Below are 12500 nucleotides of genomic sequence, written 5' to 3' on the forward strand. Positions count from 1 at the left end.
TCAGACCACAGAGAGAACAGAGAACATGCCCTCTACATGGACCACATAGCCCTAATGCCCTCTACATGGACCACATAGCCCTAATGCCCTGTACATGGACCACATACCCCTAATGCCCTGTACATGGACCACATAGCCCTAATGCCCTCTACATGGACCACATACCCCTAATGCCCTCTACATGGACCACATAGCCCTAATGCCCTCTACATGGACCATAGCCCTAATGCCCTCTACATGGACCACATAGCCCTAATGCCCTGTACATGGACCACATACCCCTAATGCCCTGTACATGGACCACATACCCCTAATGCCCTCTACATGGACCACATACCCCTAATGCCCTGTACATGGACCACATAGCCCTAATGCCCTCTACATGGACCACATACCCCTAATGCCCTGTACATGGACCACATAGCCCTAATGGACCACATACCCCTAATGCCCTGTAAAAGCAGGTGTTAATCCAAATTGCTGTTCAATGCGTCAATAAGAGAACCTTTCAAAGACAACAGAATCGCTATTTAGAGCACCAGTTTTTGTGGTGAAAGTATTTGTACTACCAAAAGCAACCTTAACTTTCATTGGCCTTTCGAATGTCTTACTTTCACTTTCACGTCATTCACTTAAACTTTCCTACTTGCTAGATTTGACCAATCTTCCATAGCCTACGTGCACAAGTAGTTTGAGTAGAACTCATTCCCTTCAGCAGTGCCACTCTAGTAACAGCAACCAGAGAGCAGACATCTGCATGTGTTTAGTCATTCACGTTATTTGGCAAACAGTGTCATGAGGCACTAACTGGATGAGTTAGAAATGCTACTATAGCAGTCACATCAGTGTCATGAGGCACTAACTAGATGAGTTAGAAATGCTACTATAGCAGAGTCACATCAGTGTCTTGAGGCAGGTGAGGAAAGCTGGCTCTGTTGTTGCCATTGAGTTGGAGTCACCCACAACAACTGCAGAGAAACGGACCATGAGCAGGACGCTGGCGATCGAGGACAGTGACCAACACCTACTACACAGCACACTGGCCCCACCCACTACACAGCACGCTGGCCCCACCCACTACACAGCACGCTGGCCCCACCCACTACACAGCACGCTGGCCCCACCCACTACACATCACACTGGCCCCACCCACTACACAGCACGCTCAGTAAACAGAAGAGCATGTTCAGTGGCAGACTTCTGTCACTGTCATGCTCACCAGACAGGTTGAGGAGGTCCTTTGTCCCCAGGGCCATCCAACTCTTCAGTGCCACACAAGGGGAGAAATGGACTTTTCAGCATGAGCCTGTCTCTCTCAGGCCCCTCCCACCACATCACTTTACCTGCTGTCTGTCTCTCTCAGGCCCCTCCCACCACATCACTTTACCTGCTGTCTGTCTCTCTCGGCCCCTCCCACCACATCACTTTACCTGCTGTCTGTCTCTCTCGGCCCCTCCCACCACATCACTTTACCTGCTGTCTGTCTCTCTCGGCCCCTCCTACCACATCACTTTACCTGCTGTCTGTCTCTCTCAGGCCCCTCCTACCACATCACTTTACCTGCTGTCTGTCTCTCTCGGCCCCTCCCACCACATCACTTTACCTGCTGTCTGTCTCTCTCAGGCCCCTCCTACCACATCACTTTACCTGCTGTCTGTCTCTCTCGGCCCCTCCCACCACATCACTTTACCTGCTGTCTGTCTCTCTCGGCCCCTCCTACCACATCACTTTACCTGCTGTCTGTCTCTCTCAGGCCCCTCCTACCACATCACTTTACCTGCTGTCTGTCTCTCTCGGCCCCTCCTACCACATCACTTTACCTGCTGTCTGTCTCTCTCGGCCCCTCCCACCACATCACTTTACCTGCTGTCTGTCTCTCTCGGCCCCTCCCACCACATCACTTTGCCTGCTGTCTGTCTCTCTCGGCCCCTCCCACCACATCACTTTGCCTGCTGTCCACCTGACTGTCCTACAGGCTATATTAGCCCTCCTACACAATCTGGACTGTGCTCATAACATCTACATCTTATAACTTATTCCCTGTTATATATTCTTCTTAAAGTATATTTTCTTAAGCAACTCTATTGTTTTTATATTCTTGTCTTTTCATAGTCAAAATTAATATTTAATAACAAGCAAAGTTATTGCACTGTTCAATCCCTGCACTGGTTACTTGTGCACTAGCACCATTGCACACACTCCACCATAGCACCTTATCATGGTCAATGCATCACTTGGTCAGTCCACATCAGACCTTTGCCATCACTTCACAGGCTCTTTCATTTGTACAGTTCTGTGTAAGTGTTATGTAGGGGAGAACCGGGACGAATGAAACACTTCTTAATTAAACGTAATTTACAAAGACATCGTAAAACATTGAAAGTTAATATTTTGTCACTAGCAACCTACATCTGTCCTCTGTCAAATACAGTTGCATTTACAGCTCTGAACAAAACCGTTCAAGAGTTATTTAAGGAGAAGTCGAACGTGCGTTATGTTTCATTCGTCCCTCCTGGCTGGGACAAATGAAACAGCATGGGGGACAAATGAAACATACAGCTTAAATTATGTAAACTTCCCACAATTTCAATATTTGACAACATATCATTATTTTAGATAGATTGCTGCTGGCCTATATGTCTTGGTTCATGTCTGTTAACAACTCATTGCCGTCATGGTGAAGCGCATATCTCGCGCTTATGGAAATAGCATGCACTATGCCATTAATATAACTAGAATAATGCATTTTTCGAATTATATAATGTTTCTATAGTACAAAATGTTATTTCACTCTGTTTTTATGTGGTTAAAGCCACCGCACATCCAAATAAGTGTCCTTCATGACCCACAGGCCATCAGTCTCCATAGGTTAACATGGCAAAACTCGACCCCCTACCTGATAGCCCCAAATATATTTGCATCTTTCTAAAACTGCTTTTCCATGTAACCTGCATAAAATATAGTAAACACAGATATGTGTGCATTGACTTAGAAGAAATGGGGTTTACTGTCTGGTCGGGACAAATAGGTGTTTCAATCATCCCCCCATAGACATTTAGCATTATAGGCTGTTTTGCATCCATTACAAACAAACATGCAATGTGAACGTCTTGGATTGGGGAGAGCACTAAATGCTTTACTGAATAAGAATGAAGTCAAACATTTAAATGAAAAACACTCTTTAATAATCAAAAAAAAATAAACCGCTAATGAAGTAAACTTGTGACCATCAAAAATCGTTTATCGCCTGTAACTCCGTGATAACAGGACGTAACAGGAAGGCATTTGGCTGAGCAACGGAGGTTAATATGCTCTATGTTTTGTCCAAATGATGACTGTCTATCATCGTTGCACTCGGAGAAAACCGGAATGTTTCATTCGTCCCCCGTTTCAATCGTCCCGGTTGTACCCTATGTGAGATACAGTATGTGTGTTACTTTGTTGTGTTATGATTGTATAAGCTACTGGGTGCCTACAATTTCCCTCAGGATGAATAAAGTATCTATCTATCTATCTATCTATCTATCTAAAGCACCCTAACTAGATGAGTAAGACATGCTACTATTACACTGAGGACACACAGTCTCACGGTCTACTAACACAGAGTAGCCTACTCAACGAGCACACTAGCATATATTAGGATATAAAGTAGTTCTGTGTGCTGCTGTTCAGTTCTAGGCTAACGGCTAACAGCTAGCCTTTTTCTGGACATCAGTTCATTATGCTGGATAGAACCAGTTTCAACTTATAACCGGCCCACTCAGACATTTAAGATATTATAACACTTCTAGTGCTACTGTCAGAGAGAGCGTGAGAGACAGCAAAATACAGACAGATGAATTCACAAAGAAAAATAAAGACAATGAGAGAGAGAGAAATGAAAGGAAAGAGAATTATAGAGAAAGAAAGTCAGAGTGGTCAGAGAAAGAAAGATGTTGAAGGACTGTACCACAAGTTTGGTGATCCATTGCCATCTTCTCGCATACACACTATAACCAGGGCAGAAAGACCACAACACACAACACAAGACACAGACACAAACACACACTTCAGGCAGCACCACACACACAGTCTAGCAGTTAGAGATACAGTCAGAAGGATTTGTCAGTTTGTGGAGTAGAGTGTTCTGGAACTTATAACCCATTCAAACTCACCTCCATTCCATAGAACACAAAGCAACAGGTGAATCAAAGATTCTTTAGTTACCGTCTCTGGCTGAATGTAAACAAACACACACACACAGCACAACAAGGCTACCCCTATCTGCTTATGTGTGTGTGAGTGGGACAGTACTCACACTGATTGTGTAGAAGTCTGAAGTCAACCCACAGCTTAGTTCCTCCTCTTTTTTCCGATTTGATGATTATTCCCCGACCTGTCAATCGCATGTCTTTAAAAACATACACGCACGCCCCGCACACACACACACACACACACACACACGCACACGCACACGCACACAGACACACATACAGACACAGACACAGAGAGAGAGAGAGAGAGAGAAAGAGAAAGAGAAAGAGTCAGAACCAGATGTAATGTAAACCACAGCTGGTAGCTGGTGGCCATAGCGGTCATTTGTGAGTGAGTGAGTGTGTGTGTGTGTGTGTGTGTGTGTGTGTGTGTGTGTGTGTGTGTGTTCCATACCCAGCAGGCATATGAAGAGTGCAGTCTGGTCGGTGCGGTCATAGGAGATGGCCCCTCGTCTCTGGTGAGAAACACAGATCAGTCACCCCTGCACACTGGTCATTCCCTTACGGTCATTAGGAACTCTGCACACTGGTCATTCCCTTACGGTCAGGAGTGTAGTGGACGTTGAACGCAGGGAAAGCCATCCCCCCACCTCATTGTCTTAACCACTTTAATAAGTGTTTATTAACATTATAAGTATTGTTACCTGTGGTAACAACAAGTGCATGAATCACGCAAACATCTCCAATTAGGCCTCCTTTGTCATAACATTTGTTACAGAATGACCGCCATGCTGTGGCACTGCCCATGCGTAAAGCGTTTAAACCAATGAGAATTACATCTGTCATTCCCTTTAACAGCACGGAACGCAACTTCAAACAGCGCATCGGTATTTTTATAGTCAGCGGCGCATGGAACAGTTGGACCGTACGGAACAGTTATAAACCATGCTTCACCCAAACCTAGCATAATAGCCTTCACACATTTGCACTCGTCTATTATTTGAACTCATTGGCAAAGTGAAACTAACTTCACCGTGGTGTCAGTCAACGACAAAACGAAAAAAAAAGTTCTACACAGCTAGTTACTTTCACTATTGACTGACAATCGATTACCATCAAAAACATAGGCTGGAAAAAGCCATTTGGAATGTTTTTAATGGTGTGTTCAGGATGTAATAGTATTCCTGTCAGTACTCAGTATGTTCAGGATGTAGTTATAGTTATAGTATAGTTATATAGTTATAGTAGTTATAGTATTCCTGTCAGTACTCAGTATGTTCAGGATGTAGTTATAGTTATAGTATAGTTATATAGTTATAGTATAGTTATATAGTTATAGTAGTTATAGTATTCCTGTCAGTACTCAGTATGTTCAGGATGTAGTTATAGTTATAGTAGTTATATAGTTATAGTAGTTATATAGTTATAGTAGTTATAGTATTCCTGTCAGTACTCAGTATGTTCAGGATGTAGTTATAGTTATAGTAGTTATATAGTTATAGTAGTTATATAGTTATAGTAGTTATAGTATTCCTGTCAGTACTCAGTATGTTCAGGATGTAGTTATAGTTATAGTAGTTATATAGTTATAGTAGTTATATAGTTATAGTATTCCTGTCAGTACTCTTTTTTTCTTTTCTCTCTATTATTGTGTTACATGCTCCAAATGTAAAGCACTTTGAGCGGCATTCTGTGTATGAAAGGTGCTGTACAAATAAAGCTTATTATCATTATTATTATTACTTTGTTTCTTTTATGTTTTTTAAATAAAATAGAAATATTATTTCAAATAAATATTTGTTTTTGTACTTATGTACTTTACTTTTTAAACTATTGTTTAAACAATTGCCCTATTATGCTTTTATTTAATATCATTCTTTTCTGCTGTTTATATAAAGCACATTAGCACATTAGTGGAGTTTGAAATCCGCAATATAAATAAACTTGTTTGCCTTCCTTTGCCATTGTGTGTGTGTGTGTGTGTGTGTGTGTGTGTGTGTGTGTGTGTGTGTCTGTGTCTGTGTCTGTGTGTGTGTGTGTGTGTGTGTGTCTGTGTCTGTGTGTGTGTGTGTGTGTCTGTGTGTGTGTGTGTGTGTGTGAGTGAGAGAGAGAGAGAGCTAACCCCGAAGGCAGTAATTCTGATGGATGATTATGTGGTGTCACTGATGACCTGTTTTTGTAATCCACACACACACAGCATGCTTTCTGTATCTCACATGCTCACTGTGTTTTACAATGCTGTTCTATGCCAATACAGATTAATGTCAAACCATATAACCCATGTAGGCTACCAATGTCATGCTCTCTCTCTCTCTCTCACACTAACACTCACACACACACACACACACACACTAATGCCTTACTGTGTGCCAGTGTACACTGGTGTGGCCTACATAAAAACAGAGCAAGTATGGCATGCTAAAACAATACACGTGCACGTGCACACACACACACAAGCACACACACACACACACACCATCCATCTGCAATGGGCTGGTATTTGATGAGCTCACAAAAGTGGCTTGACAAGACTGACTGCATATAATCACACAGACATGCAGACGCACACAAACACACACACACACACACACACACACACACACACACACACACAGACACTCACACAGACACTCACACTCACTGTGACGGAGTGCCATGGAGCCTGGCTCTTTGGAGTTGCGGTCAAGCTGCAGGTTTAGAACCCTGGCGACCCGAGTTTGAGGCCCGGTGGGGCCCTGCTCTTTCCCTTCGCCACACACACACACACACACACACACACACACAGATAATATTTTCTGTTGAGTGGGTGTGTTTTGCTCTCACGCACATCTCAAATAAAATGCAAATACTGAGCTCATGCAAAACACACACACACACACCAAAGCTGCTCTTGTGTCTTTGGACACACACACACACACACACACACACACACACACATATACGCTCACAAACACACACACACACATATACGCTCACAAACACACACACACACTCACAAACACACACGCACACACACACAGTGTTAGATTCTACTCTGACACAAGCGAGCTACTGTAGCTACCTAAACAGCATGCAAAGTGTGTGTGTGTGTGTGTGTGTGTGTGTGTCCAAAGACACAAGAGCAGCTTTGGTGTGTGTGTGTGTGTGTGTGTGTGTGTGTGTGTGTGTGTGTGTGTGCACCTCCCCTGCAGGTGTATCGTAATAGCTTGATGTGTGTGTGTGTGCAGGTGTATCGTAATAGCTTGATGTGTGTGTGTGTGCAGGTGTATCGTAATAGCTTGATGTGTGTGTGTGTGTGCAGGTGTATCGTAATAGCTTGATGTGTGTGTGTGTGCAGGTGTATCGTAATAGCTTGATGTGTGTGTGTGTGCCTACATCACCTCCCCTGCAGGTGTATCATAATAGCTTGATGTGTGTGTGTGTGTGTGCCTACATCACCTCCCCTGCAGGTGTATCGTAACAGCTTGATGTGTGTGTGTGTGCCTACATCACCTCCCCTGCAGGTGTATCGTAATAGCTTGATGTGTGTGTGTGTGCAGGTGTATAGTAATAGCTTGATGAGTGTGTGTGTGTGTGTGTGTGTGTGTGTGTGTGTGTGTGTGTGTGTGTGCAGGTGTATCGTAATAGCTTGATGTGTGTGTGTGCAGGTGTATCATAATAGCTTGGTGTGTGTGTGTGTGTGTGTGTGTGTGTGTGTGCAGGTGTATCGTAATAGCTTGATGTGTGTGTGTGTGCAGGTGTATCGTGATAGCTTGATGTGTGTGTGTGCAGGTGTATTTAAAGATGAACTAGTTGAAGATGCTGAAGATGAACTAGTTGACGAAAACTAGTTGCCAGATAAAAGCCTTACAAAGATACCAGGCTTGTGCAAAATTCCAGAATTGAATTGAAACTGGCTCTTAAATTCCAATTCAATTCTTGAATTTCACTTGCATTTCAATTGAGGTAGCAAACAGGAAGCAGAATTGCAATTCAAATTGTGCACAACCCTGAAAGATACATAGTGTTGTTTTATTAATTTGTTTTGCATCAATAATTTCCTAAACTAAACCATCTGACTGATGTTCTGTGTGTGTGTGTGTGTGTGTGTGTGTGAGAGAGAGACAGCGAGAGAGTACTCCCTCACCATCATACACATATGCAAAGAAGACAGCAAATACTTTGGCTGACCCTGCCATCCTAAACTTCTGCACACACACACACACACACACACACACACACTTCCCTTCCGTGACAGTACTACACACTCCAGCAATAAACATTCTTCACACAGAAGTAAACTCCGTTGTGTGTGTGTGTGTGTGTGTGTGTGTGTGTGTGTGTGTGTGTGTGTGTGAGAGAGAGAGAGAGAGAGAGAGAGAGAGCGAGAGGGAGAGAGCACATAGGCCTGTGTGTGTGTGTGTGTCAGAGATAGAGAGGGAGAGATGGGGAGTAAGCTACGTGTGTGTGCGTGCCTAACCTTTGACAACTGGCGTGGAGACCGACCACCGAAGAGGCTCGCGTTGGAGTTGAGACTGATAGCGCCTCTCCGGCCCAGGACGTGCTTCGGAACGGGCCGGTCCAGCGCGAGCACCGGCAGCTGGTAGTACACCTCCATCGCACGTGGCGAGTCTGCCCAGGTCAAGATACTGGCTGTCCAGACACGAGCGCACGTGAACTACCCATCAATACTGGTGATCCGGATCCGTTAGGCAGCACGGGTGTGCTCCGGAGATAAGGGCTGCAATGTTCTTGTTCCGCGCGGATTCCCTCCACCCCGACTCCAACATCACGATACGACGAGAATCTACCGCCTCGCGGAACCGTCCAGCTCTTCTCTCGCCAGTAACGGCTGGGTTGAATGAGGCGGTCAGTCGGAACCACCAGGTAGAAACTAATTATTGTGCTTCGGACAGACTAGCCGTAGACCGCGCCGTAACGCTGAACGCGCTGATTAGTCGGGAAACCCGCGATGTCGGTGTCCTTTAACCCTCGCATCCACGAAAAAGGGAATCTCCGGGTTTGAACGTCGCTCGCACGAGCGAGACGTCCAGCTGCGATGACAAAAGGCACCAACGGGGATCCTCAAAATCACGGCCACGCGCGCTCACATCCAGACACTCACGCACACAAACTCTCTTTCCCCGGTCCGCCGGTGAGCCTCGCGCAGATGTGACACCGGTGTATGAGACTAGCCGCCTCTGTCAATAATCCTTCCGAAACATCAGCCGGGAAGGCGGGGTCTAAATTGCGTCAACAAAGTCGTTGGGCCAATAGCTGTAACTCAAGGGTCGAGTACCCTGTAACTCGACGTGTGATTGGATAGAATGTCTACGTTTGCCTGTCATCCGGGACCTAATTGGACGATATCCTACGTGTCCGACTCAGGGAAATACAGGAAGTGGCGGCTGTCAACAATGGTTGACACCAATGACCGTAGAAACAGAGCCCGTTTACGGAGAGCCGGATCACTCCCTATTAACTCCATTGTACCTGCAATCTGTTGCAGTTCCGCTAGGGGCGATCACGAAGTGCAAAAACAATGGGGGTCTATGGAGCTAGACGGCTAAATTTGTCTCTTTCACCTGGTTGTTGTTGAAAAATCGAAGATTTGATTGTGGTTTCTGCAAGCCCACTATGGATTATAGGTAAAAAGTTGAATGAACGAGTACTTACGTCCTTTTGATTTCTTACAGGTTGGGTCGTTGTTGCCCACAGCTATATCCCGAGAAAAATGGATTTGAGGGGTACAGCTCCATAGACCTCCATTAATTCTGCACTTATTCGTGAGCGCCCTCATGTGGAACCAGAAAAGGAACTGCAACCAGTTCAGAAACCGGAAGTTTCCCGAGAGTGGCGGTTCTCCCCTTATTAGACATTCTCTGGTAGAAACCTTTTCTGGTTGACAGTTATAGGCTATAGAGAGAGATAGATAGTGCAGCCTGTCATGGGCTTAGGCTAGGCCTACTGCACAGCTTTGCCAATGCAGCGGTATTTTTGAGAGAATAATTTAAATGATTGAAATTTGGGGGCAGCCGTGGCCCACTGGTTAGCACTCTGGACGAAGGGTTGCCTGTTCGAGCCCCGACCAGTGGGCTGCGGCTGAAGTGCCCTTGAGCAAGGCACCTAACCCCTCACTGCTCCCCGAGCGCCGCCATTGTAGCAGGCAGCTCACTGCGCCGGGATTAGTGTGTGCTTCACCTCACTGTGTGTACACTGTGTGCTGTTTGTGTTTCACTAATTCACCGATTGGGTTAAATGCAGAGACCAAATTTCCCTCACGGGATTAAAAAAGTATATATACTTATACTTAAATGCTGCAAAGTCCAACTAAAGCTTGCTTCATATTGGCCTACGCAAATATTTGCACAATTAATACAATGAGAAAGATCCTAAACACAAACATCGGTAGGTCAGCTAGTATGAAAAACAAGCGTTATTTGTTTGTTGTATCACATTCATAAACAAATAATGAAATACCAAATATTTTTTTCATTTTTTCATTTTGGATTCTTAATTGAATATCAAATGAACGAACCATAGGCCTACACGGACCCCAGGGACCCCCAGGTGTAGGCTACTTTTACATTCATTCATTATTCTAACGTTATAGGGAATGGGAAAACTGGTATTCCACACTGAATTGGTATATATCTGATAATTAGCTGTACAGCTTGGTTAAAGTGTAGCCTAACTCCAGCGAAAATTGACCCCACTGTCTTTTTCTGCATTAAAACACATCAAATAAGCTGTGGAAACAGTAATTTTCGTTGATCAACCACTACAGAGCTTGCTCTGGTATACGCTATAGCCCCATATCAAACAGTGGATTAGCTAAGGGCCATGAGCGAAATGCTTCCCAAATAGCATTTTTTAACCAGTAGGCTAATATTGTTCAAAACAGCACCAAACCTCGTCAGTAGCTTGCTCAGGGTCCCTACACTACACATAACACTAGGCACCAACAACACACCAACCAACAACAACAAACACGGAATTTGATGTGTTTTAAAGGATAATTCCGGTGTGATTTTGACCTAAAGTGTCTTGAAACATGATACCGAGTGTGAACGTATGTCTCATAGCTCACCTCAGCTTGTCCCCTGCACTCAGAAATCTGGCGCTAGTTAGCCAATGCTACCAACAGGGTTTCGTTGTGGTGCCTCGGGCATCGGCCTAGCCATGCAAATAAATCACTGTTTTACACCATTTACGAGGCTCAAAGTAGCTCCATACTTCATTGGTAGACTTCCGAGGGCCTTGGCATTTAAAACGAGACATGGAGAACTTTGAAAAAGCACTGGTAGATTATTTACAAGACGATTTATACCTTAAGGAATTTTACCGTTCGACGCCATGTTGAATTAAGTCACGATAAGTAGAGCGACGAGTACGAACAAACAGGTATGATAAGGGGTCAGATTCCAAAACTAATTCCGTGGAAAAGCATGGATTCAGTTGCTTCCAGTAGCAGCATCTGGAATCCATGCATTTCCACTGAATTATTTTTGGAATCTGATCCCTTATCATACCTGTTCATTCGTACTCGTCGCTCGACTTATCGTGACTAAATTCAAGATGGCGTTCTCCACCGTGTACTGACTGTCCACAAGCCTACTGTTTTACTGTTTACAGGCTATATTAGCACATATGCACAACCCCTCCCTCCCTCCCACAGCCTGGATTGTAGACGTGCTTAATACTTTATACTTAATATTTTATTTAGTTTCAGTTAGTATATTTAATATTTTAGTATTTTAGTATTTTTTTTATATTCTACTGTCTTTATTGTTCAGTGGTGTTTTTCTTATATTTATATACTTATATTACTTTTTCTGCTGTAAGTGCATGTTGTGTGTGATGTCTATATGCTACTGAGATCTTGAATTTCCCCTTGGTAATCAATAAAGTATCTATCTATCTATCTATCTATCTATCTATCTACCTATCTATCTATCTATATCTAAAAAAGTAAACGATTCTTAATGAAATCATTGGTCAGTATATTGTAGGCTACTATTCATTATATAGTAAGTCATGGGAATTCAGTTTTTTTGTCAGGGAAAGTCAGTTAAAGTCATGGAATTTTACATTTGACTTAGAGTGGGAACCCTGTATATGATGTAGAGGCATATAAAAGCTATTACAAATGCCAAAGCATGCGATGCATTGCAGCCATTCACAGCACCTCACAGACATTGGCGCGGGCTGTGGATGCTGTAGATTTTGCAATGTTCACAATCACGACCTCAAGTGAGGAGTAGGTTAGGCTTTCTCATGATGCACAGTTGGAACTTGACGTTTCGTCAGCAAACATAAGTAGGCTAG

General features: G+C 44.0%; 1 protein-coding gene across 3 annotated transcripts in view; it reads right to left on the reverse strand.

The window, feature by feature from the left end:
• Window positions 1-9617, reverse strand: part of LOC121692633 (high affinity cAMP-specific 3',5'-cyclic phosphodiesterase 7A-like) — a 41040-nt gene extending 31423 nt beyond the window's left edge. The window contains exons 1-3 of one of the 3 annotated variants that reach the window (XM_042071381.1): window positions 8653-9617; window positions 4648-4708; window positions 4298-4390 (exon numbers count right to left, since the gene is read on the reverse strand). In XM_042071381.1, the coding sequence (XP_041927315.1) occupies window positions 4298-4390; window positions 4648-4708; window positions 8653-8790 (292 nt within the window). In that variant the 5' untranslated portion in view covers window positions 8791-9617. Of the gene's footprint in view, window positions 1-3949; window positions 4235-4297; window positions 4391-4647; window positions 4709-8652 lie in introns of those variants that run through there. The other 2 variants (XM_042071380.1, XM_042071382.1) reach the window with 2 other exon arrangements.
• Window positions 9618-12500: the final 2883 nt, after the last annotated feature.

The sequence above is a fragment of the Alosa sapidissima genome, chromosome 19 (genome assembly GCF_018492685.1).
Source record: "Alosa sapidissima isolate fAloSap1 chromosome 19, fAloSap1.pri, whole genome shotgun sequence".
In the NCBI taxonomy this organism is placed as follows: domain Eukaryota; kingdom Metazoa; phylum Chordata; class Actinopteri; order Clupeiformes; family Clupeidae; genus Alosa; species Alosa sapidissima.